This window comes from Cynocephalus volans, chromosome 1 (genome assembly GCF_027409185.1).
Source record: "Cynocephalus volans isolate mCynVol1 chromosome 1, mCynVol1.pri, whole genome shotgun sequence".
Lineage (NCBI taxonomy): Eukaryota > Metazoa > Chordata > Mammalia > Dermoptera > Cynocephalidae > Cynocephalus > Cynocephalus volans.
Genome location: NC_084460.1, coordinates 82,211,426 through 82,235,574, shown reverse-complemented (window position 1 = coordinate 82,235,574; position 24,149 = coordinate 82,211,426). Strand labels below are relative to the sequence as shown.

The following is a 24,149-nucleotide window of genomic DNA, read 5'->3' as shown; positions in this document are numbered from 1 at the left end:
GTATCTTTGAAGTTTCCCTCCCCCACATACAAGCTTTGACTCGCACACCACGTGCCCCACACGTTGCAGTCCCTTACCCACCCTCTCCCACTCTGTGAAAACTTTAGCTCCTGTCTCACGGTCATTCCCTCCAATATTAGTTTTGTCATACTTTTTTAGAGATTTTAATGACCCCAAAGACGTCCTTCCCTGCACCTTTATCTCTCGGGTTCTTGACTTCCTCTCCTCCACTCCTCTGTGTTCGACACAACCTAGGCCGTTCTCTCCCAGTGGACCCACCTCAGAGTTTGTCACTACCAGTGACTGAACCCCTCCTAGACCTCAATTGCAAACAGTCCCTTTCCAACCACCACTTTCCATTCTTCCAGCTTACTGTCTCTAACGTCCTCACTCCAACAATTCTTCGGTCCTTCTAGGATGTACAGTTCAATGATCCTACCCACTTTTCATTGTCCCTCAGTTTCCTCATTTTAGCTTCTGGCTCATTTTCCTGGCTCTGGTCCTCATTTTTTCTCCTTCTCAGTTAAATTCCAAGTTCCACCCTTACAATAACCACCTCAAATAAACCCTCAGCTTCTCTCCCTTCTCATCTTATAAAAAATCCCCCTGAACTTGCACAGCTGAACCTGGCTGGAGGAAAAACACCCATGGAGATGGTCTCACTTCAATTTCATTAGTACTACTCTCAGGCAGGTCCTTAATGCTGTCTGGCCACCGTGATGCCTGCTCCTGGCCAATTCACTCTTTGGCTCTCCTAGACGTCCTCTCTCCTCAAACTTCCTACACCTCCTTCTTATCCTAACAGCTGATGACCTTGCTTCTGATTTCCACTGGGAATATAGAAGCAATAGAAGAGAACTTCAACAGGATACCTCCACCACCGCCGCCGCCTGTCAGTCCCCACAAGCTTCAACCCCATGGATTCTGCCTTCTTTCATGTTCCCTCTTCTTGTGTGCTCCTTGTGTCCTACAGAAATCATTCCAGATATCCTGCTCTCTCCTTCTCCTGAAGCATTTTTTTCTTCTCAAAAGGGTTTCCCCAATAGTGTATAAATATGCTGTCGTTTATCCCATGTGTAAAAGCAACCTCTCTGACCACATTTGCCCACCCAGTGCCACTCCATTTCTCCACTTCTCTTTACAGCAAATGTCATCAAAAGAGTAGCCGTCAGCTATTCTCTATCCATTATCCCTTGAGCACATTCCAGTTATGCTTTAGCCCCTACTGCTCCACTACAACTGACTTTTTCCAAGTCATTAATGACCTCCATGTTGCTAAATCCAGTGGTAAACTCTTGGCCCTCATCTTGCTTAATGGGTGAGCTGCACTTGATAAGATCAGCCACTCCATCTGCCTTGAAATGTTTTCTTTACTTGGATTCCAGAACTCCATTCCCCTTTGATTCTCTTCCTACTGGACTGGCTGCTTATTTTCAGTTGTCTTTACTGGCTCTCCCTCAGTTCCTCAATTTCTTAATGTTGGATTTCCCTGGTCTCAGACCACATGCCTGTGTTTTCTTTGCTATCGATACTCACTCCCCTTAGTGTTTTCATCTGGCATCATGGCTTAGCCAGCATCTACACTTTGATAACTCCCAAGTTTATATATCTAGCCCAGTTCTCTCTTTTAAACTCTAGATTCATATATCCATTTGCTTATTTGACAACTTTTCTCAGGTGCCAAATAGGTATCTGAAATTTAATAGGTCCAAAATCAATCTCCTAATACCCCTCCTCCCTAAATCCCTACCGCCTCATTCTTCCACATCTCTTGTACTAGTAATTCCATCCTTTCTGTTGCTCAGGCAAAATAATTTACAGTTATCTCTGACTTTTCTTTTTTCTCTCTTATCCCACATAGAATCCAACAGAAAATCTTCCAGGTTCTACCTTCAAAACATAGCCATAATCTGACCACTTCTCACTACTTCCTCAGCTACCATTCTGGTCTAGATTCTCTCAGGTTCCAGGAAGAGTTCTGATGGCTTCAAAGGCTTTCTTTTCAGTGTCTGGGGGGTATCTGAAAGCTTCCCCAAGTCTCACACTCAGATTTCGCCATTTCAGATTTATCCCTAGGCTGTCAGAATTGCCAGCTCTACTTAGTCCTCTTTAAATATTTACATTTTCTGGGAGGAATAACAATTTTTATTTACAAGTATATATCTGTGCATGTGTATGTATCTCACCTTGCCCCCAAGTATCTAAGGCAAACTAAAGTACATAAAATATATAACAATACACAAAAATAAGTGAGGAAATTAAGCAAAGGGTAAATAAAGATGGATAGAGAAAATCTGGGTGAACGGAGGAAGAGGTGAGGTGAGTATATACAAGCATGCCATGTGTTCCTGCACAGTTGCTGAGCAGGAGTGATGCACGAATCCTTTCCTCTAAGGTGTGCTTTAGTGACAGGCTGATTTCTGCCCAATGAGCCCTCGTAAGGCACCATGAACACAATGGATCCTTGGGCCCTGAGCAGGACAGGGTTGTGCTGGGCAGGGAAAGTCACAGAAGGAGAAGTGGGGCAATGCTGGCCACAAGTCTCCTCACCTGAGACTGATCCCCACCTGCACCGCAGTCACTCCCAACATCCTCCCCGGGCTCCCACCTTCCAGCCCGCCCCCTGACACCCCGAGTACTTACCAAGACCCAAGCAAGAAACTCTGAGTCCTGATTTTCCAAGGTTCCTAGAATAAAAATAAAGCAACACATGGTCATGGTTTCCTCAGGTGACACTGTACACATGAACTGTAGTACTGATCTCATCTTGGTGGCATTGTCCCTGACAAGAGCAGTGGTTGAGGCAGAGCCACAGATGAGGCTGGTGGTCATGGGGAGTCTCTCTTTCCTCACCATTTGGGCATGAGGAGATTCAAAATCTGCTCAGGCTCAGCACAAGAACAAAATGTCCCCCACGAAGCGCAGCTTTTCAGTCCCAAATTATCTTCTTTATTAATTCATTTACGCATTCACTTTCTCTCTCCTAGAATGTGAGTTCCTTGAGAGCAAGAAACTTGACCTTAGTCCCCAACCATTCATTCATGATTCCCAACAGAGCTGACACACAAAGACCCTCGTAAATATTTTTGACCTGTCGACTAACAAGATAATTTCCAAAACAGAATATTGTTTCTAATGAATAGGGATTATTTAAAGAACAAATACAAAACTAACATCTAGGTTATCTTAACTATATTACATTATTTTTTATGTAAGTCTACATAAAATTACCATAGGAAGGTCAGATAGTCTTTTAAAAATGAATTTTCTTTTCTTCCTCAGTATTCTTTGTTTTCATCCCCAAAAATTTATCAAGGAAAAGAAATATTTCTGCTTTCTAAGTAGAGATAGAAGTAGGAGTATTCATTTGCCTGTAAATCTGTGGAGATCCAGAAGCACCCATTTTTCTATCTTCTGACTAATAGCTGTCAGTAGAAACCAAATTCTCAGAGAGAGGAAGCCCAGAATTAGTGTAGGAGCCCAAAGCCATGAGGTGAGGTGGAAAAGGGCATCCTTTATTCTCTGACACACACCCTTGTAAGAATACAATTCCTCTCTCCGCTTTCACCCCAAACAAAACAATGCACATAAAACTTTTCAACCAGCTGCACGGCTCAAATTCTCCAGGTCTCCTGCTGTTTGTCATCAGTTTTGGCTTCTTTACAGTTAGCAGTTAGTACTATCATTTTTGCATATTTCTTTTTTCTGCTAATTATTGTTGTCTATAAAATGCCAACCAAGCAACACATTTAATTTCACAGTGTAGTCAAAACTGCATCACAATGCAAAGAATTGAAAGACCTGAATTTCTGACCCATCGTCAGAACTAGCTGGGTGACCTTGGGGAAATCGCTCCCTTTTCCTGGGGTTCAATTTCTTCATTCGTTAGATGGGATGTTGATGCCTGTACAATTCGCCTGACATCATCGGTGTTTGGGCCAGAAGGTGATAATGTATGCTAAATGTTGCTCAGTAAACAAACGCAAGGCATGATGGTTTCCAGTGCTTTCGGACTCTGCTCACCCTCTCACAGACATGGTACTAACATTTCTCATACTAACTGGATGTGTCCAACTGGAAGAAAGCTGTTGCATAAAGGTGAGTGTGAAAAATATTTTACACTTCCAAGTAGGAGAAAAATAACTGAACCTGGTCCATGAAAATAGTTTTCATAAGAACTTGTTCTTCTAGTCGTTTCTCAGAAATCTGTAAGATGTGCAACCAGAAGACCTTTCTTTGTAGTCTAAAAGTCTACCAATTTTAAAGGATAGCAATCTAGATCAAAAACTATATAGTGGGGAGAAAAAAAAAAGACTAAAACCAAACAAAAAAAGCAAATAAAGTAAAATATGAGTGAATAACGTAGTCTTCTAGGTAGAGACATTCAGTACTGATGAATCAGTAAACATTTATTAAGAGGTCATCATATTCCAGACAATGTATAAGGTCATGGGGACACAGAGGGCAACAAGGCACAGTTGTCTACCCTTAAGGAGCCTGGAGTCCAGTGAGGGACACAGAAAAGCAAACATGTAATTACTGTACAGAGAGGTGTGTCCTACAGAGGAGACCTATGCGAGCACATGGGGAGAGGGGAGTTACCTGCCGCTTGTATTTGCAACTTTGTGATGACATGCAGAAAAGGATCTAGATAAGGGGTTTCATGTAATCTTAATATCTTTCAGTGATTCTGAGAACAATGAGGAGGAGCCACTTGGTGCAGAAAATCATGCAAAACAAGGCAACTCGAAGGCTAAGGCTTTCTAGTCCAGAGATTCTTCTTACAAATTCATGATATGGCACCGTAATGCCACTGGGTACTTACTGAGCAGTGTCTCAGCACCCAAGGAGGGGAGATCTGCCCTATTCTCCTTATGACAGCTACTTAAGAAGATAATGATCTCTCTACTACGGGTTTGGAAGATCAAGATTGAGAATTATCGGCAAAAACTAACTGCAAATTTGCAAGTACGAAATGTGGCCTGGCCCGTTTTCTCACCACTGCTGTTCAAACATCCAGTGCAGCTTTTCTGAAATGAAAGCCTTAGGAGATTTTACAATGTAAAAAAAGCTCAGTTGCAGACAAATATGGGTACAGTGGTAATAGGTCCCCACCTTGAGTCTTGGTGTTTTTATTTCCCTTAACTCTTTTGTTCCTTTAATTCTTTCTCTAAATAGCTTCGCTTTTGAGAGGGATTGGTCTGTAATGACCGCCTGAATTTGGTAAAGCAAGAGGCATTTTCTGTGCATGAGAGCTCTCCGGGTCTACCAGCACTTGCCTTTACTGTGTCCAGGCGTGTGTCTCTTGGTGAGACTTGTACCACGTAAAGCACTCTCCACACATGATGGGGCCACTCATTTTGCAGACAAAGAAGTAGAAGGAACTAGCTACTGCCAATTCAGGGCCTGGAATTCCAACGCTATTGCTTTTATTCCACATGGCATATTTGCATCCTCCTGCCTCTATCCATGTCTGTGCAATACTAAGTGGAGATGTGGCAATTGTCCAGCTACTTTGATCCATTTAAGCTCTGCTGGATAGTAGAAGCCCAAATACTTGACACATTTGATCTAACAAGTCCAAAATATATTATTGAGTAGCTTGCTTGTGTGGCTCTAACATCAAATAATGACCAAGTTTACCAGTCATGCTAGGCTAAAACACATACCCTGGGACCTTCATCTCACCCATGTGGAATTGTCACAAATACTTCATCATCTTCTGCAACGTTGTGCAACAAAACAACTTTATATAATTTTATTTTACTTCTTAATTCCTCAGCATTCACATGAGTGAAGCTACATGTACATTCTGTAAGCACATCAAATTATTAATTAGATTGAATTCCTTTTCTGTTTGATTCCAAATAGTTTCACTGCACAGGTTTACCTATTTTATCTGTGTCAGATATACCAGAAGGAAATCTCACCATGTTCATTTTTAGTATCTGCTCCTGTTCAACTCAAAATAAAAGCTCCTCTTTCTCAGATGAACCTGCACTGCTCTTCTGCTAATATTAGAAACCAATGACATCACTATGGGGGCATGGGACACTTAGTTTTGTCAGTCAAATTTTGGAAATCCTATATCTGGAATCTTCAATAAAGAATTATCTGGAAAGGGACATTGCTTCTTGAGAATTCAAAGGTTGTATTTCTCCTTTATTTTGAAGGCAGACAGTCCACTCAGTGAATATGTGGCCAAACTTATTTTAGGGCCGTGGTTAGTTCCATGGCAGCAGCATTAAATGTAATTCCTAGTGTTGTTTTATGGAGCATCCGTCAGGCTCTTTTTGCTTTTAAGGCAATAATGGAGTAGTTAGAACTGAAATCAAGCATTACTGAGGCACAGTATCATAAGCCACTCTGATGCTCACAATTCCTTTACAAATCAAAGATGCTGAAAGCAGGAGATTAGCAGCCCAAATGTGTTGTTTTAAATTGCTCACTTCTGAATGTGTGTATCTTAGACGTTATTCACTTACCAACAGTGATGAAAATTAACCAAATCAGAGATGAATCTCTCATATAAAGGTTGACACACAGAAATGGACCGAAAGCATATGTAAGGGGCACCAGTGGCCGTGTCAGGCTGGCAGAAACAAGTCGGGTTTGACCTAGTTTTCATGTGGTCAGATAATTATATCATTTGCCATCTCACTGTATTTGAACATCTTTCTGATTCCTCTAAATCATACTCTGCTGTGTGTCACGCCTCACCTGGAAGTTACTAGTCAAATCTGGAGTTCGATGGGGGTTTTTTGGGTTTTTTTTTTTTTTTTTTAAATGTGTATTTAACCTTTCTTGAAAAATCCAGAACGGAAAGCATGTTCATTTGTTAGCTGGCTGTTTTGATGGTTGCTTGAGAATGTACATTTTCACAGCCATGAATGTGACTACAAATGGTAATAACATTTTCTCATTGAGGGCGCTGTTCATCACTGTCGGTGAGTGAATAATGATTCATTTGGAAACAACCAGGAACGTAAGTGAGTTAGCTGTGCATTTTAATGACAGACATTGACAAGTAGCACAATGAAATTTTGTTTTATTCTTACCTTTTTTTAAAGTAGCAACAAAGTAGAATAGGATTCTTTTCAGATTCTTTGATTTAAAGGTTTAAATTCCAACTAGGTTCTTATTCATTTTCTTTGGCCATACAAAATCATCTGTTGATCTGTATCCCTCTACAAAAGTCTAGAGAAGTATGGCAAAAAGAGACTTTGCTATAATTAATTAATTAGTTCAGAAGAGATGTACTAAATGTCAACTGTGTACCAGGCCTGGGACTAGGTTGTGACAAGGGCTGAGCTGCAGATAGTTGCTGCTCTCATGGAGCTTGCATCACAGAAGGGGAGACAGATATTAAATAGTGAATTAATTATTTGATTATAACACTAAATAAAAGGACAATATGCCCTAAGTGTAAAATTGGGATGTTGGGAGTTGACCTAGTCTGGGTGGTTGGAAAAAGCTTCTCTAGGGAACAGACATTTAAACTAAGATCCAAAGGAAGAGTAGAACTAACTTAGTGAAGAGAGCAGGGACTAGCATTCCAGGCAGAGCGAACAGCATGTGCAAAGGCTCAGAGACTGGAAGAAGTATGGGTAATGAAGAACTGAAGGAAGTTCAGGGCAATGGAAGAGGAGAGGTCAAGGGGAGAGTGACTCCAGATGAGTCTGGTGGGGGCTGTAGGAGCCAGACCAAACAGGACCTTACAGATTATGTTATGGATTTTGGTCTCAATGTAAAGGAGTAATAGAAAACTACTGAAAAACTTAAGCAGGGGAAATGAGTTAAAGGGAGGCAAGAAGAGGAGCTAGGAGGCTACTTAGGTAATTCTGATTAGAAGTGATGGAACCTTGAAACCAGATTTGGCAGAGAGAGAGAGAGAGAGGGAATGGGGATGATTCAAGATACTTAGCAGGAAATCTATAGAACTTGGTGTTTAATTGAACATGAGTGTGAAAGAGAAGAAGTAATGGGCCATTCTCAGGTTCTGACTTGGGCAGCTGGGTGAAGAGGGGTGATTTCACTGTAGTAGAGGACATTGGAGAAATGGAGAGGGGTTGACTCATCTTTGGGCATGTGGGGATTGAAACACTCATGAGACAGAAAAGTTAATTGCCTAGGGCTCAGATTAGGGAGAGGGGTTTTGTGAGTATTGAGGGTAATGGGCATCAAGGGCTGGGTCAGCTGCCAAAGGAGACAGTGTCCAGTCAGAGAAGAGGGCCAAGGATGGGGCTTGAGAGCTCCCACACTCCAGGGGGTGGAGAGGAAGCTACCTCGGCAAAGGAAACGGAGGAGGAGTGGCAAAGGTGTAGGAGGAGGCCAAGAAAGCATCTGTGCAGAAGCCAAAGAATGGGACAGTTTCAACAGAGAGTGAGTGGGCAGCAGTGTTGAAGGCCACTGAGAGACCGAGCACTGGGAGAACAGAAAAATGCCTTTTATGATCAGCAGCATGGGGATTGCTGATGACTCCCATGGCAGCCATTGACTTGTGCTGTGGGTGGGAAGCAGGCTGGGCGGCCGAGGAGAGGGGACGGTGCAGAAATGATATTTACTAGCTGTGTGTGACCTCGGGCGGGTTGCTTAAGCCTTTTTAAATCTCTTTACTCAGTCATAAATGGAGATAATAATAGCCCACTACTTTTTTTTTTTTTTTTTTGACAATTAAGCTGAGAAAGTATAAATGCAGCACCAGTCCTAGCATATTTCAGTGTTCGATAAATGCTAGTTGCTTTTTGCCTTTCTTATTTCTTAGGAAAAGTGCTGTCTCAGACACTGAATCTGGTGGGTTCTGGTGCTGGTACCTACCTGGTAGGAGCCTGACTCTGTGGCCTGTAAGACCCACTCCCCACAACTAATGATTCTCTTAGTTGGATTCCAGTCTAGTTGGATTTGTGCTTAGACATTGCAAACTTCCTGAATCTATTATATGTCAATTGTAAGTGATTTTACTAGAGTCATTAGAAAAGTGGGAACCAGGGGATAAAGACAGATAAAGGAGGCAAAGAAGATAATGGCACTTTTATGTTAAAGACAGTTTGGAGAAATAATGGGGGTCTGAGGAATTTAGAACCATGCTTCCATGATCACCAGGGAGAAATGGAGATGTGACATCAAGTTGTGTGGATATAACAATAAAAAGTTGGGTGTTCTGTGGAGGTGGGGCTTGGGAAATGCCCACTCAGGTCTACTTATCACTTGAATAAAGCTACTTATTGCTTTTTCTGTCTCAAGCATCCGAGACATCAGAAAAGCTGGAGATTCGTAACTAAGAGTCTTAAATCAGAAAAATCTAGGGTTTCTATCTCAAGGTCATATTAATCCAGGGATTCATGAACTTGGATGGGGAAAAAAACACATCTTTATTTTCACCAACTTTTAACTTCAATTATGAACGTTGGCAAGAAACCAGGAAGTATTCATATTGCCTGTAACTTTGTCACCAATAGAAATTACAGGTATTTTGTTATCATGTCACATTTGCTTCAGAGATCTCAAAAAATCATTTACACTCCCCATTTACACTCATAGCACTTGGAAATTGTGGTATTTGACCCACCCCTAGAACTCATTACTTTTTAAAACATTTTAAAAGTTCGTTTTAATTGGCGATTGCAATTGTACATATTCATGGGGTACAATCTGGTGTTCTGATATATACATGTGTATAATAATCAAGTCAGGGTTGTTAGTGTACCTAGCACCCCATTCACTTGTGGCAAGAACATTCAAAAACCTCTCCTCTAGCTATTATGTAATATGCAAAACTCAACTGTTAACCATAATTACCCTACTGTTCAATAGAATACAAGGACTTATTACTCCTACCTAATTGTGATTTTGCACCCATTGGCCAACCTCTCCCTGTTTTTCCTTCTCCTCCTCCTCTCCCCAGTCCCAGGTAACCACTGATTTACTCTTTGCCTCTATAATATCAAACTTTTTTTCTTTTGATTCCACATGCAAGTGAGATCATGTGGTATTTGTCTTTCTGTGCCTAACTTACTTGACTTAACATAATGTACTCCATGTCAATCCATGTTGTCACAAATGACAGGATTTCATTCTTTTTTATGGCTGAATAGTATTCCATTGGGTATATATGCCACATTTTTTAAAATCCATTCATCTGTTGTTGGACATTTAGGTTGATCCCATATCTTGGCTATCATAAATAATGCTGCAATAATCATGGCAGTGCAGATATCTCATCAACATATTGATTCCATTTCCTTTGGGTGTATACTGTGTAGTGGGATTGCTGGATTATGTGTAGTTCTATTTTTAATTTTTTTGAGGAAGCTCCATACTGTTTTGCATAATATCTGTACTAGTTTACACTCCCACCAACAGGGTGCAAGTGTTCCCTTTTCTCCACATCCTCACCAGCACTTGTTTTCTTTTGTGTTTTCGATAATAGCCATTCTAACTAGAGTGAAGTGGTATCTCGTTGTTTTGATTTGCATTTTCCTGATGATTAGTGACGTTGAACATTTTTTCCTATGCCTATTGGCCATTTACATGGCTTCTTCTGAGAAATGTCTATTTAAGATCCTTTGCCTATTTCTCACTTGGGTCATTTGGGTTTTTGCTATTGAGTTGTTTAAGTTTCTTATATATTTGACATTAACCCCTTGTCAGACATATAGTTTGCAAATATTTTCTCGCATTCTGCAAGTTGTCTCTCACTCCGTTAGCAGTTTTGTTTGATGTACAAATGGTTTTTAGTTTGATGTATTCCAATTTGTCCATTTTTGCTTTAATTACTTGTTCTTTTGAAGTCTTATTTAAAAAATCCTTTCCTAGCCCCATGTTGTAGATTATTTCCCCTACATTTTCTTGTAGTAGTTTCATAGTTTTGGGTTTTATGCTAAAATCTTTAATCTGTTTTGAGTTGATTTTTTTAATATGGTCTAGTCTCATCTTCTGTATGTAGCTATCTGGTTTTCCCAGAATCATTTATCAAAGAGACTGTATTTTCCCCAATATGTATTCTTGGTAGCTTTGTCAAAGATCAGTTGCTGCAGGTATATGAATTTATTCCTGGTCTCTCTGTTCTGTTCCATTCATCTATATGTCTGTCTTTATGCCAGTGCCATATAGTTTTGGTTACTATAGCTTTGTAGTATAATTTCAAGTCAGGTAGTATGATGCCTCCAGCTTTGTTCATTTTTCTCAGGATTGCTTGGCTATTCAGGGTCTTTTTTGGTTCCATATGAATTTTAGGATTGTTTTCTATTGCTATAAAAAATGTCATTGGTATTTTGATAGGAATTGCATTAAGTCTGTAGATAGCTTTGGGTAGAATAGCCATTTTAACAATATTAATTCTTCCAATCCATAAACATGGAATATCTTTCCATTTACTTGTGTCCTTTTCAATTTCTTTCTTCAAAGTTCTATAGTTTTCAGTATAGAGGTCTTTCAACTCCTAGGTTAATATTCCTAAGTGCCTTTTTATTTTTGTAGTTATTGTAAAAGGAATTGTTTTCTTTATTTCTTTTTCAGATAGTTCCCTATTAGTATATAGAAATGTTACTGACTATCATATGTTGATTTTGTATCCTGAAACTTTACTAAAGTCATTTATCAGTTCTAATAGTTTTTTGGTGGAGTCTTTAGGGTTTGTGTATGTGATGTATATGCCCAAGAATTTATCTATTTCTTCTGTTATCAAATTTGTTGGCATATAGTTGTTCCTAATAGTCCTGTATGATCCTTTGTATTGCTGTGGTACCAGTTGTAATGTCTCCTTTTTCATTTCTGATTTTATTTATTTGAAGCTTCTCTCTTTTTTTTCTTAGTCTAGCTAAAGATTTGTTAATTTTGTTTATCTCTTCAAAAAACTAACTCTTTGTTTTGCTGATCTGTTCAATTGTGCTTTTAGTTTCTATTTGTTTATTTCTGCTCTGAGCATTATTATTTCTTCTGCTAATTTTGGGTTTAGTTTGCTGTTCTTTTTCTAGTTCTTTGAAGTACCTGTTAGATTGTTTATCTTTCTTTTTTGATGTAGGCATTTATTGCTATAAACTTTCCTCTTGGAATCACTTTTGGTGTGTCCTCTAGGTTGGTATGATGTGTTTCCATTCTTGCTTGTCTGAAAGAATTCTTAAATTTCCCTTTTAAAATTTCTTCATTGACCCATTGGTTGTTCAGGAGCATGTTGTTTAATTTCCACGTGTTTGCAAAGTTTCTGAAGTTTCTCATACTGATTTCTAGTTTTATACCATTGTGGTAGAAAAGATACTTGATATGATCTCTGTATTTTTAAATTTGTGTAGACTTATTTTGTGGCCTAACATATGATCTATCTTGGAGAATGTTCTGTGTACAGTTGGGAAAATGTGTATTCTGCAGCTGTTGGATGGGACATTTTGTAAATTCTGTAAGGTCCATTTGGACTAGGGTGCAGTTTAAGTCAGATGTTTGTGTATTTTCTGTCCAGATGATCTCTTCATTGTTGAAAGTAGGGTGTTGAAGTTCCCTACCATTACTGTACTGCAGTCTCTCTCCTTAGGTCTAATAATATTTGCTTTATATATCTGGATGCTCCAGTGTTGGGTGCATATATATTTAAAATTGTTATATCCTCTTGTTAAACTGATCCCCTTATTATCATATAATGACTTTCTTTGTCTCTTTTTTACAGTTTTTGATTTAAAGACTATTTTACCTGCTGTGAGTATGGCTTCTCTTACTCACTTTTGATTTCCATTTGCATGGAATTTCTTTTTTTAGCCCTTTGCTTTCACTCCCTGTTTGCTTTAATAGTTAGGGGAGTCTCTTGTAGAAAGAATATTGTTGGGTCTTGTTTTTTAATCCATTCAGCCACTTCATATCTCTTAATTGGAGAGTTCAGTTCATTTACATTCAAGGTTATTATTGATATGTAAGAACTTGTTCCTGCCATTTTGTTAATTGCTTTCTGGTTGTTTTGTAGATCTTTAGTTCCTTTCTCTTTTTGTCTTGTTATTTACTTCTGTAGATTGGTGGTTTTCTGTGGTGCTAAGCTTTGTTTTCTTTTTCTTTCTCATTTAATAACTGCTGTAATTTCTTTTCTCTTTTTCTTTTTTTCTTTTTTCTTTTGGTTAGCCTTGGAGCTAACATACAGACTCTTGTAATTATGATCGACTATTTTAAGCTGATAGCAACTTAACTTTGGTCACATGAAAATACTCTGTCCTCCCTCCCTATCCCCCTCAATTTGTATTTTTGTTGCCTTAATTTACATTTGTATCTATTGTATGTTTCTTAGCCACTAATATTTGCTGCTGTTGTTTTTTTGACCTTTCTGACTTTAAGTCTTCATACTAGAGGATTGAAGGATGTATATGGTACCATAACCTCACTGGGGTAGTCTAAGTTTAAATTATAAACTTATCTCTACTGCAGAGCTTTGTACTTTTTCTTGTTTTTATGATAGTAATTATCATCTTTTTATTTCCAGTTTAGCACTCCCTTAAGCATTTCTTGTAAGGTAGGTCTAGTGTTGATGAATTCCTTCAGCTTTTGCTTGTCTGGAACGGTCTTTATTTCTCCCTCATTTCTGAAGGATAGCTTTGCTGGGTAAAGCATTCTTGATTGAAAGGTTTCTTTTTAACCCCAGCACTTTGAATATATCCTCCCATTCTCTTCTTGCCTGCAAGATTTCTTTTGAGAAAAGTGCTGATAGTCTAATGGGAATTATCTTACATGTAACTTGATACTTTTCTCTCACAGCTTTTAGAATTCTCTGAATTTGACTTTTGACAGTTTGATTATGATGTGCCTTAGAGAGGATCTTTTTGGGTTGAGTCTAATTGGCTTTGACCTTCCTGAATCTGAGTGTCCACATCTCCTCCAATACTTGGGAAGTTTTAGCTATCATTTCATTAAATATGGCTTCTATGTCTTTATCTCTTCTTCTATTACTAAAACACTTGTTTGATTAATGGTGTCCCATAGATCTCACAGGCTATCCTTATTCTTTTTTTTCTCTGACATGGCTATTTCAAAAGATCTGTCTTCAAGTGCAGAACTTCTATCTTCTGCTTAATGCTTAATATAGTTGTTGTTGAAGCTTTCAATAGCATTTTTTATTTCATTCATTAAATTCTTCAGCTCCAAGATTTCTGTTTGGTTCTTTTTAATTATGTCAATCTCTCTGTTAAATTTTTTGTTCAGATTATGAATTGTTTTCCAGATCTCACTTAATTGTTTGTCTGTGTTCTCATGTATCTTGTTGAGTTTCCTTAAGATTGTAATTTGAAATTTCCTTACAGGCATTTTGTGATAGTCCCTCTCTCTCTCTTTTTTTTTTTTTTTCTGGTGACTGTTGCTAGAAATGTATCATGTTTCCTTGCTTTTTCATGTTTCTCGTGTCCCTATATTGATATCTGCACATCTAATGGAGTAGTTTCTTTCCCAATTTTGTGAAGTAGATTATGTAGAAAAGAGTTTTTTCTGTACATGGGCCCTAGGGTGTCTGTTGGATATGTTGTGCTGGCTTTGGTTTTGGGTGGACTCAGTAGAGTAGTTTCTGTGCAGTTTCTTTGGTTGTAATCCTCTTCAGTGATGTCTGCAGATGCTTCAGTGGCCTAGACTGTGAGAGTTTGTGCCAGCACTGGGCTGTTTTATTGGGAGCGAAGATTCTGGGCTCGTTGTTAGGACAGGTGTGTGTAGGTACAGAGGGCCAACAGGGTGTTTGGTGGTCTCTTTGTGGCACAGAGTCACTGTCCAACTGTATATCAGACCCAGCATGGGTACATAGCTCTGAGATTGTCTCTCCCAGTGGGTAGTGCACTGCCCAACCAGTTTTTGGGCTGGAAGCAGATAAGCCTGGTCCTGGGATCAAGGGAGTCAAGTGGCTCTGCAAAGGCCTGTCAGGGGAGCTGCAGCACTGCCTGGCTAGGAGCTAGTATGCACGGGTGCAGCAGGGTCAGGTGGCTTTATAGAGGCCTGCCAGAAAAGGTGGAGCTACTACCAGATTAGTTGTCACACCTGGAGGAGGTGTGCAGTGGTGCAACAAGGCAGAGCTGCTCTGTGAGGCCTGCTGGGGGGAGGTGAAGCTGCTGCTCATTTAGCTGTTGAGCCTGGAGCAAGCCTACATTAGTGCAGCAGAGTTGGGCAGCTTTGTGGAGGCCTGCCAGAGGGAGACAGAGCCACTGCCTGTTCTGCTGTCAAGTGGGGTGCAGGCATGCATGAGTGTAACAGGATAGGGCAGCTCTGTGGAGGCCTGCTGGGAGAGGGAGAGCCACCACCTGATCAGTCGTTGAGCAGGGTGCAGGTATACACTGGTGCAGCAAGTCTAGGAGGGTCTGTTGAGGCTTGCTGGGGAGAGGCAAAGTCTTCATCTGATGCACTGTCAAGCAGTGAGCACACATACACCCATGTGGCAGAGCCTGGCAACTCTGTGGAGGGCCACAGATCAGCGGTCAAACCTAGAGCAAGCCTACAGGGGTGTACAGGGTTGTGAAGTTTTGTGGAGGCCTGCTGCAAGGAGGTGGAACCACTGCCTAATCTGTTGTTGAGCAGGGAGAAGGTGTGCCCTGGTGCAGCAGGGCCTGGCAGCTCTGTGGAGGGCTGCCGATGAGCTACTGAACATGGAACTAGCCTGCAAGGGTGCAGCAGGGCCCAGCAGCTCTGTGGAGACCTGCTGGGGGAGGCAGAGCTGCTCCATTTTGGGGCAGAGAGCATTTGTGCACCAGTACAGCAGGGTCTGGTCTGGAAGCTCTGTGGAGGAGCACCAGATCAGTCACTGAGCCTGGAGCAAGCCTGCAAGGTGCAGCAGCTCTGTGGAAGACCACCAGGGAGAGGTGAAGCTACCACTAGACTGACTGTTGGGCTGGTCCAGGCACCTGTGGGCTCAGCATCCCAGCAGGTTGTGCAGGGCAGGTGCATGCATATATGGTGGACCACAGCTTATTGGCTGCTTCCCCACTTGGCAGGTCTGCCTCTTCTCCAGGAAGTGGGGGAGGTGGGTATAGGTTCAGATGCTGGGGTCTTGGTTGTTCTGTCTGGCCTAGGCTTCAGGTAGTAGGGGTTGTGGTCTTGCAGGTGCCCTGTGAACATGGTTAAATGAAGATGAAGCCTCAGGATGGAGGGAGACAGTTTCCACTGGCCCTCATGGCAGGATGCATTTTAGCAGTGGTTTTGGTTTCAAGATGACACTGTGCTGTATGTAGCCACATAGGTCAGAAGGCGTGGGGTTGCTCTATCTGGGCTTCTACTATGAGGCTGTATAGCTGCACAAACTCCTAGCTACTCTCCAAACTGGGATTGGACCCTCTGAGGACTGGGAGATTTTTGTGGCAAGGACGGCTGGTGTCTGTGGCAGCGGAGGAAATGGCTGGGGTTTTCCAGCCTCCTCTTCTCCATCAGGAGAAGCCTGCCTGCTTGAAGCCCGTCCCCATGGGGAGGTCGTGTGGCAGAGGCAGGGGACCTCGCTCTGCTCTCCGTGGTGCTGTCCTGGTCCCCGTTACTCGCCTGGTGCTCTACAGCATGCCTCTTCAGTCATTCCAGTGAAAACACAGTTGGTTGTTCGTTGTTTTGGTCCCTTTCCGTGGAGGGGAGGAACACCTGACACTCTCGTTGGCCGTCCTGCTCCCCCTTCTCCCTGGGACTTGTTTAATACATCAATAAAGAAGTGCGCGCATCAGTAGGTCACAAATTTGGTTTTTAAATATTTTGAACTATATTTCAATTTAATTGAAATCCTGTGTATTTTACGTTATGTATTTAGAAGCTCTTTTTGAGAAGGAGTCTGTAGGCCTCACCACAGTGCCAGAGGGATTCATGCATCAGGAATTTCAGATGCTGATCAAAGATAAAAGATGTTTAAAAACATGCCCCTTGGTACCTCCATCTGCCACAAAGCAACATAAGTTTAAAAGCATCTTTTTTAAACTGGGGGGAAACACAATCCTGAAAAGTTTTTGAAAGCAAAATTAAACGTGCAATATCCCACTACTGCTATTTAAAACGTGCACAATGTAGGGCCGGCCCCGTGGCGCACTTGGGAGAGTGCAGCCCTGGGAGCACAGCAGTGCTCCCACCACGGGTTCGGATGGCCGGTGCGCTCACTGGCTGAGGGCGGTGCGGCCGGTCACAAAAATGACAAAAAACAAAACAAAACCGTGCACAATGTAGTTGATAGGTCAGTGTTTAGTATCCCTTCTTATTTGCTTAATTTTGGTAAATTAAAGAATATTTCTTAGGCCCTTGGTGGATTTACTTCCAACCTCAGGCCCGCTGCTTCTGTTGTCTCTGTTTGGATGTAAATCCCTTGACTCCAAGATCTCCCATTCCAGGGCTCCTCAAGGGTCTCGCCCACCTGCCTGCAGAAGGGGGCATACCTGTGCTTGTCTGCTACGGGCAGAGGACAGAGGAGAGGATCTACCACCCCAGGGCTCTGAGGGCTTAGCAAGATGTGCCTTGCCTCCTGCACTGTCCTGCTTCTGTAACGATTCACATTCACATGTTTCATTCATTTACCATTTCATATTCCACTTCATATTATATTTATGTTTGTTTTAATATAAAAGAATGGTTTTTTTCCCCTACAGCTTAAAGCAAATTTGTTGTCTCAGAGATGTGCCATGTTGGTCCCAGGCTTTACCGGGTACCCTGGACGCACTCTGCTGCCCCACTTTGAGAGGCCTGGCTTTAAACTATACTATTCAGTTATGCTTTATTGTGAAAGAGTTTCAGACCTTTTTCTTACATCAGTCTGGAGGGATTTGAAGGAGCCATCAAGCGATACAGCACTAAGCGTCTGAGAGAGGTGGCAGGAGAGAGAGGTGTGGTGTGATAAGAAATACACATTTGGTCTCTTCTCCCACCCCTCCTTTCCTGGCACTCTGAGGCAATCAGTGTCTTTTTGTGTGGCTGGGGGCTCCTGGGCAGACTCGGGATGGGGGCTGGTTGCCCGGGAAACCAACCCTGTGATTAGAGGGTTGGGATTTTCAGCCCCATCCCACCTCCACCCCCACTTCCTGGGAGGGGAGAAAGGCTGCAGGTTGAATCATTACTGGGCAATGACTTAATCAACTTTGCCTATGTAATGAAGCCTTCACAAAAACCCCAAAGGACAGGGTTTGGAGAGCTTCTGAATTGCCAAACACATGGAGGGTGGCACACTTGGAGAGGGCATGGAAGCTCTGCACCCCTTTCCCCATACCTTGCCCTATGCCTCTCTTCTGTCCAGCTGTTTCTGAGTTGTATCCTTTTATAACAAACAGGTAATAGTAAGTAAAGCACTTTCCTGAGTTCCATGAGCTGCTCTAGTAAATGATTGAAGCCAGGAAGGGGATCTTGGGAAACTTCGATCTGTAGCCAAGTCAGACTGATGTTGTGGGTAACCTGGGAACCTACAGATGTGATTGACATCTGGAGTGGAGATCAGTCTTGTGGGACTGAGTCCGTAAGCTGTAGAGGGCCTCACTGACTCTGAGTAGTGTCGCAATTGAATTGAATTGCAGGATACCCAGCTGGTGTTGAGAAATCGGAAGGTGTGGGGTGGGGGAACCCACATCTGACATAGAGTGTTCTATGTTGAATGTTGAGAGTACAGTAGGAAAAAGGTTTTTTTCTGCTAATATATAGGGGGGAAATGTGGGGTGGTGGGAGGATGAAGGAAGAGAGCCCCCAAAGGAGAACACACTTTGCCCACCTCCGAATTTGGCTAGGATCACACTTTCCTAAGCAAATATCATACACCTACTCGCCATTTTCAAAGCTAAGAGAGAATCTAAAAATTTCAAAGTTTTCTTCACCTAGTGGTGATGATCTGTTTTTAAACCTAAAATCCCACAGATGAAGGTGATGCCTTCTCCAGCACTCACTTTGTAATGAGACCCATGATTAGTTTCTACTGTAATGAGACATGCAGCTTTCAAAGGCAAAATAAAACAGAAATACATCTGAGAAAGGAGTTTCATGCTCCATATCTTTCCAGTTCCATTTACTGTGGGTGAATCTCCTGCTTTCTTTCTAGAAAGCGAAGTCAGCACCATGACAGAGACTGAAGATGAGCCTGACCGAGGGGGAGGGTGGTATTTAAACATGCACTTAATCAAAAATAAACGCTTTCAACCATATGCATGAGCTTGCCATTCACTTGCCTTGACAGGAAAACAGAAAATTAATGTCCGTTTTCTCTGGGTGCCCATGTCCTTTACATCTGCTGTCAGAATGCCATGCATCACAGCGCATATTATACTAATTGTGTACGAGGCTGTTTTCCTTCCAGACTGACATCGGAGAGGGCAGGGACTGTGTCTAATGCATCTGCATATTCCCAGCACCTAGCACAGTGCTGGGCACATGGCAGGTGTTCAGTGACACTCACGGTGGGTGCTCTAATGCCATCGCTCCGCTGTGGTTGAAGTCAGCATTGCTACTCACTGGTGCCTCTTCTTGGTGAGGACCGCTCTGTGTGGCTTACCAGAAGACACTGGGCGTCGAGTGCAGTCAAGTGCAGAAGTGCCTCTGTCACTTACTGTCAGTGAGACCCTGGGAAACGTACAGAACCCCTCTGTGCCCATTTGTTACGTGGGGATAGTAATAGAAGCCACCTCATAGAGTGTTGTGAGCATTCAATGAGAGGGTTGAAGCATTTACGGTAGTGCCTGGCACACGGTAAAGGCTCTTTAGGTGCAAGCTGCTATTAGACAAACGTGGGTTTGAACCCAAGCTCTGTTGCTGGTAGCTATGGGCATCTTACCTCACCTCATACAGGGAACTTCCTCTGTAAAGTGAGTTTTATCCCTATTTGAGTAAAGGAACACAGTAAACATTGTGGCCTTTCACTCTTCTTTCAACTAATCTAGGTGTTAAGGCTCCTTCTTTTAATTTTACACGAGGCTAAATCTTCTGAATGCCTTCTACCCTCTAAATCAGGATGCCTTCTACCCTCACTCATTCGCTGTGCACCCGACCCCTCCCCCCCTCCCCCCCCCCCCCCCCAGTTAACTGTGGTCACTGTTCCAATGCAGGGACCGAGTCCCAGTCCTCAAGTATTTACAGCCTCAGAGCCCGGGACTGGGGCAAAAAAGGAGAATCATGACCAAGGTCTACTTCTGTGTTCAGCTTTGACTTTACTCTTTAGTTCCAGTCAGTCTGGCACTTCAAACCACCTGCAGGTCACCTCATCTGAATCTTCAATGCATATCTCAAATTCAGAATGCCAATCTATGGGTCCTCGCCACCCCCAAAAGCAATGAAGCACAAACCCCGGAGATTCTGTCTTCTCCTCTCTCTCCTTTGGCCTCCACAACCCGTCAGTCAGCAAATCCCAAAGAGCCCCCTTCTTCACTATCCCTCACCTCCATCCTGACTTCATAGCCATGACCACGTTCTATGACTAGTGGCTACCTGCTGTTCTGCCTCTAGACAATCTTGTTCTTTTTCTTTTTATCTTTGATCAGCTTTAGCCACATTTATATTTGTAGGTAGTAACTATTTGAATCTTATTACCATTTTTCAGTTGCAAAGTACTTGATGGTAGGATCCAACTTGATTTATGTTTGCCTTCCTCATAACACTTAGTACCTTGGAGGTACAAGTAAATATTTCATTGACTAAATAAATAATCAGATGACGAAGTCTGAGAAACCTTTCTTATATCCCTGATGTGAACTTCCACAATTACATATTGCTTTATCTCAACATTTTTGTTTAGATCAACTATTAGAATTCAGCTGTCCTATCAACATCATACTGCAATAAGGCAAGAAAAATAAAAGGCATGCAGTTTAAAAAGGAATAAATAAAACTCTCATTGCAGGCAACATGATTATAGATAGAAAAATCCCAAGGAATCTACAAAAACCTCCTAGAATAAGTGATTTAGCAAGGTAGCAGGATATAATCTCAGTGTATAAACATCAATTATATTTCTAGCAATGACTGAATGACTGGAATTTGAAATTTAAAGAACAATACTACTTATAACAGGCAGCCCAAAATCAAATATTTATTTATAAATCTATCAAAATATGTGCGGGATCTTTATACTCAAAACTAAAAAAAACACTGAGGAAAGAAATGAAAGAGGACCCAACTAAATAGAGAGACATACCATTTTCATGAATTGCAAGACTCACTATTGTTAAAATATCAATTCCCCTCAATTTGATCTGTGGATTTAATATAATCCCAGTTCAAATCCTAGCAATTAATGTTTTGTTGATAGTAACAAGATAATTCTAAAATGTATATGGCAAGACAAAGAAACTGGAATATTTAGAATAATTTGAAAAAGAAGTACAAAGTTGAAGGACTCATGCTACCTGATTTCAAGATTTAATATAAAACTGCAGAAATCAAGGCAATGCAGTACTGTCAAAAGGAATGAAACACATATAAACAAAACAAAATAGTAAGTGGAACAGAACAGATAGTTTGGAAACAGCCCCATACAATGACAAATTGATATTTGACAAAGGTGCAAAAACAACTCAATGGAGAGAGGATAGTTTTGTTCAACAAACGGTGAGGAAACAAATGGAAAAATTGTTCGACTGTAAAAAATAATAAAATGGCACAAACCTCACATCTTACATAAAATTAGTTCAAAGTGGATCATAGACCTAAATGTAGAACATAAAACCATAAAACTTCTAGGAAAAAAAATAGAAAAATCTGTGTGACTTTGGGTTTGAAAAAAGTTTTTAGCTATGGCACCCAAAAGATAATCCATAAAAATAGTTAAAAATTGGATATTATAAAACTTTAAGACTTTTGTTTTGTGAAAGGTACTGTTAATCGAATGAAAAAATAAGCTACATACTGGAAGAAAATATCTTCAATAACCCAGTTTAAAAAATGGCCTAAGTACTCAACAAAGAAGATATTTGGTGGCAAATAAGCATATGAAAAGATGTTCAACATCATTAGACACTAGGAAAATATTAATTGAAACCATAATGAGATTCCACTATCTACTTCCGAGGCTATCTAAGATGAAAACAAACATACAAACACACAGTACTAAGTGCTGGCAAAGATGCAGAGCAAATGGAATCTCATACATTGCTGATGGAAATGCAAAATAGTTCAGCCACTTTGGAAAACAGTTTGATAGTTTCTTATAAAGTGAAACATACTCATACCATATGACTCAGCAATTTCACTCCTAGATATTTACCCAAATGACCTGAAAACTTATGCTCACACAAAACTGTACTCAAATATTTATAGCAGCTTTATTCATAGTCACTACAAAACTGGAAACCATCTGGACATCTGTCAACCAATGAATGGATAAACAAATTAGGGTCAATACATACAATGGAATATTACTCAGCAATAAAAAGAAATGAACTATTAATTCATGATTCACACAATAATATGAATGCATCTTAAATACATTTTTCTAAATGAAAGACACTAAACTCAAAAGACTACAATATTGTACGATTTCATTTATATGACATTCCAGAAAAGACAAAACTAAAGGGACAGAAAACAGATGAGTAGTTACCAAGGTTTGGAGGTAGAGGGAGAGGTTGACTACAAAGAGGCAGCCTGAGGGAATTTTGAGGATTCTAGAACTGTTCTGTATGGGAGCATCATGGCATGACTTTATGCATTTATCAAAACTCATACAACTATAAAAACACAAAAACTAAATTTTACTTTATGCAAATTTTGAAAAATCTACCAGGATGTCGGGGGAACCCAAGATGAAATGCAGACAATGAGAAATGAATCTAACTGTATTGCAGATGAATGACATATCACACTGAAGGAGGTGGGGAACAAAGGACCTGATTTAAATAATTTTGGAAAGCAGTCTTTTGAGTGGATATTGTCAGGCTAAGGACAAAAAGAACTGTATGTAAAAACTGTACTCTACTTGGCATATTTGATTCTCACAGAGTTGTCAGTTAGCAATTTTGAAACTGAGGTTGACAAAATATGTAGTGAGGAAAGCCTTGAACACTAGACTCAGCAATTAAATAAAAGTAGAAGAAAATTGGAGACCTCAGAAGCCAACATTCTTGTACTATTTAATTTAATTTTATCTGTGAACAATCTCACATGGCCAGAACATTGGTTTTTGTTTGTTTCTTTGTTTTTTTAATTCAGCAGATGTTTATTCAGTAGATACTTAGATGCATCAAAAGCAAGTAACTGACTTTGAGGTTAATGATGCTCTTTCTCTCTGGAATATACGTAAGAAACTGGACTGGTGTTAGTGGGGATCCAACGCGTTGGCCCATGACTATACCTGAGCCCTGTGATAAAGGACTAATGACTGGTCAGGCTGGAGTTCCAGTTTTAGTTAATCTTCATTCTCCAACCTCCATTTTGGGCCTTTCATTCTTCTTGATATTTAGTTTGTTAGGTCTCAAAACTGGGGAAACTGCATCTCATCCTGTGGCAACGAGTGGTGATGTGGTGTGTAACTGGACTGCAGGGAAGTGTGCTTTCCTGTGGTGACCGGGAGAATACCCACTAACCGTGGTGAGAATTGCCATTCTAGATGCGGGGGTCTCTCTGTGCCAATCGGATTTTATTTGGATACCAAAGGAAAGCTTAGCACGTGAAAAAGAGGAAGGGAGAGATCACCTTCTTATGAAACAGCAAGGCATCAGAGGAATATATTTTTTAGGACTTTAAGATTAAATCTTACTGAAATTCTCTTGAAAATGGAATCAAAGCTACCTCTCCTGGGGGTGCAGTGAATTTTTACTCACACAAAGAAGTTTAGGCATTTGAAATTAATCACTGCATGGCAACTACATAATACACTGTGAAGTACCGTGATTTATGCATTTGTGAATTAATCCATTCAGGGAAATTAAAGTATTTAATTCCAGTTGGTTAAAATCACTACTGGTACTTTATTCAAGTCGAATGGCTTAACTGGTTCTAAGCAAGATTTAGATGACAGGATTTCTTAGGATAGATCCCAGTAGGGATGGCAGAGTGGCTGGGGATCCAAGAATTCTTTGATGTTGCTCCAAAGAAGTCAATATCCCGCTCTAGTATCACCGTACGATGAGAAAGAAAATCATTATGGAGAGCCGGTACTGTCTACACCGTGGCAGCTGGTTATTTTAGTATAAACTTCAATTACACTTAATTTTTGGACAGTATGATGCTGAACTGGATAGTTGAGTAAAGCTTTGAATCTACTTTAAATTCCCTAGGAT

At 40.8% G+C, this 24,149-nt stretch overlaps 1 protein-coding gene across 5 annotated transcripts in view; it reads right to left on the bottom strand.

The window, feature by feature from the left end:
* Window positions 1-24,149, bottom strand: part of KCNAB1 (potassium voltage-gated channel subfamily A regulatory beta subunit 1) — a 406,409-nt gene that overhangs the window by 112,545 nt on the left and 269,715 nt on the right. For all 5 annotated transcript variants that reach the window (XM_063094889.1, XM_063094906.1, XM_063094896.1 and 2 more), the window contains exon 2: window positions 2,644-2,687. In XM_063094889.1, coding sequence (XP_062950959.1) covers window positions 2,644-2,687 — 44 coding nt within the window. The remainder of the gene's footprint in view (window positions 1-2,643; window positions 2,688-24,149) is intronic.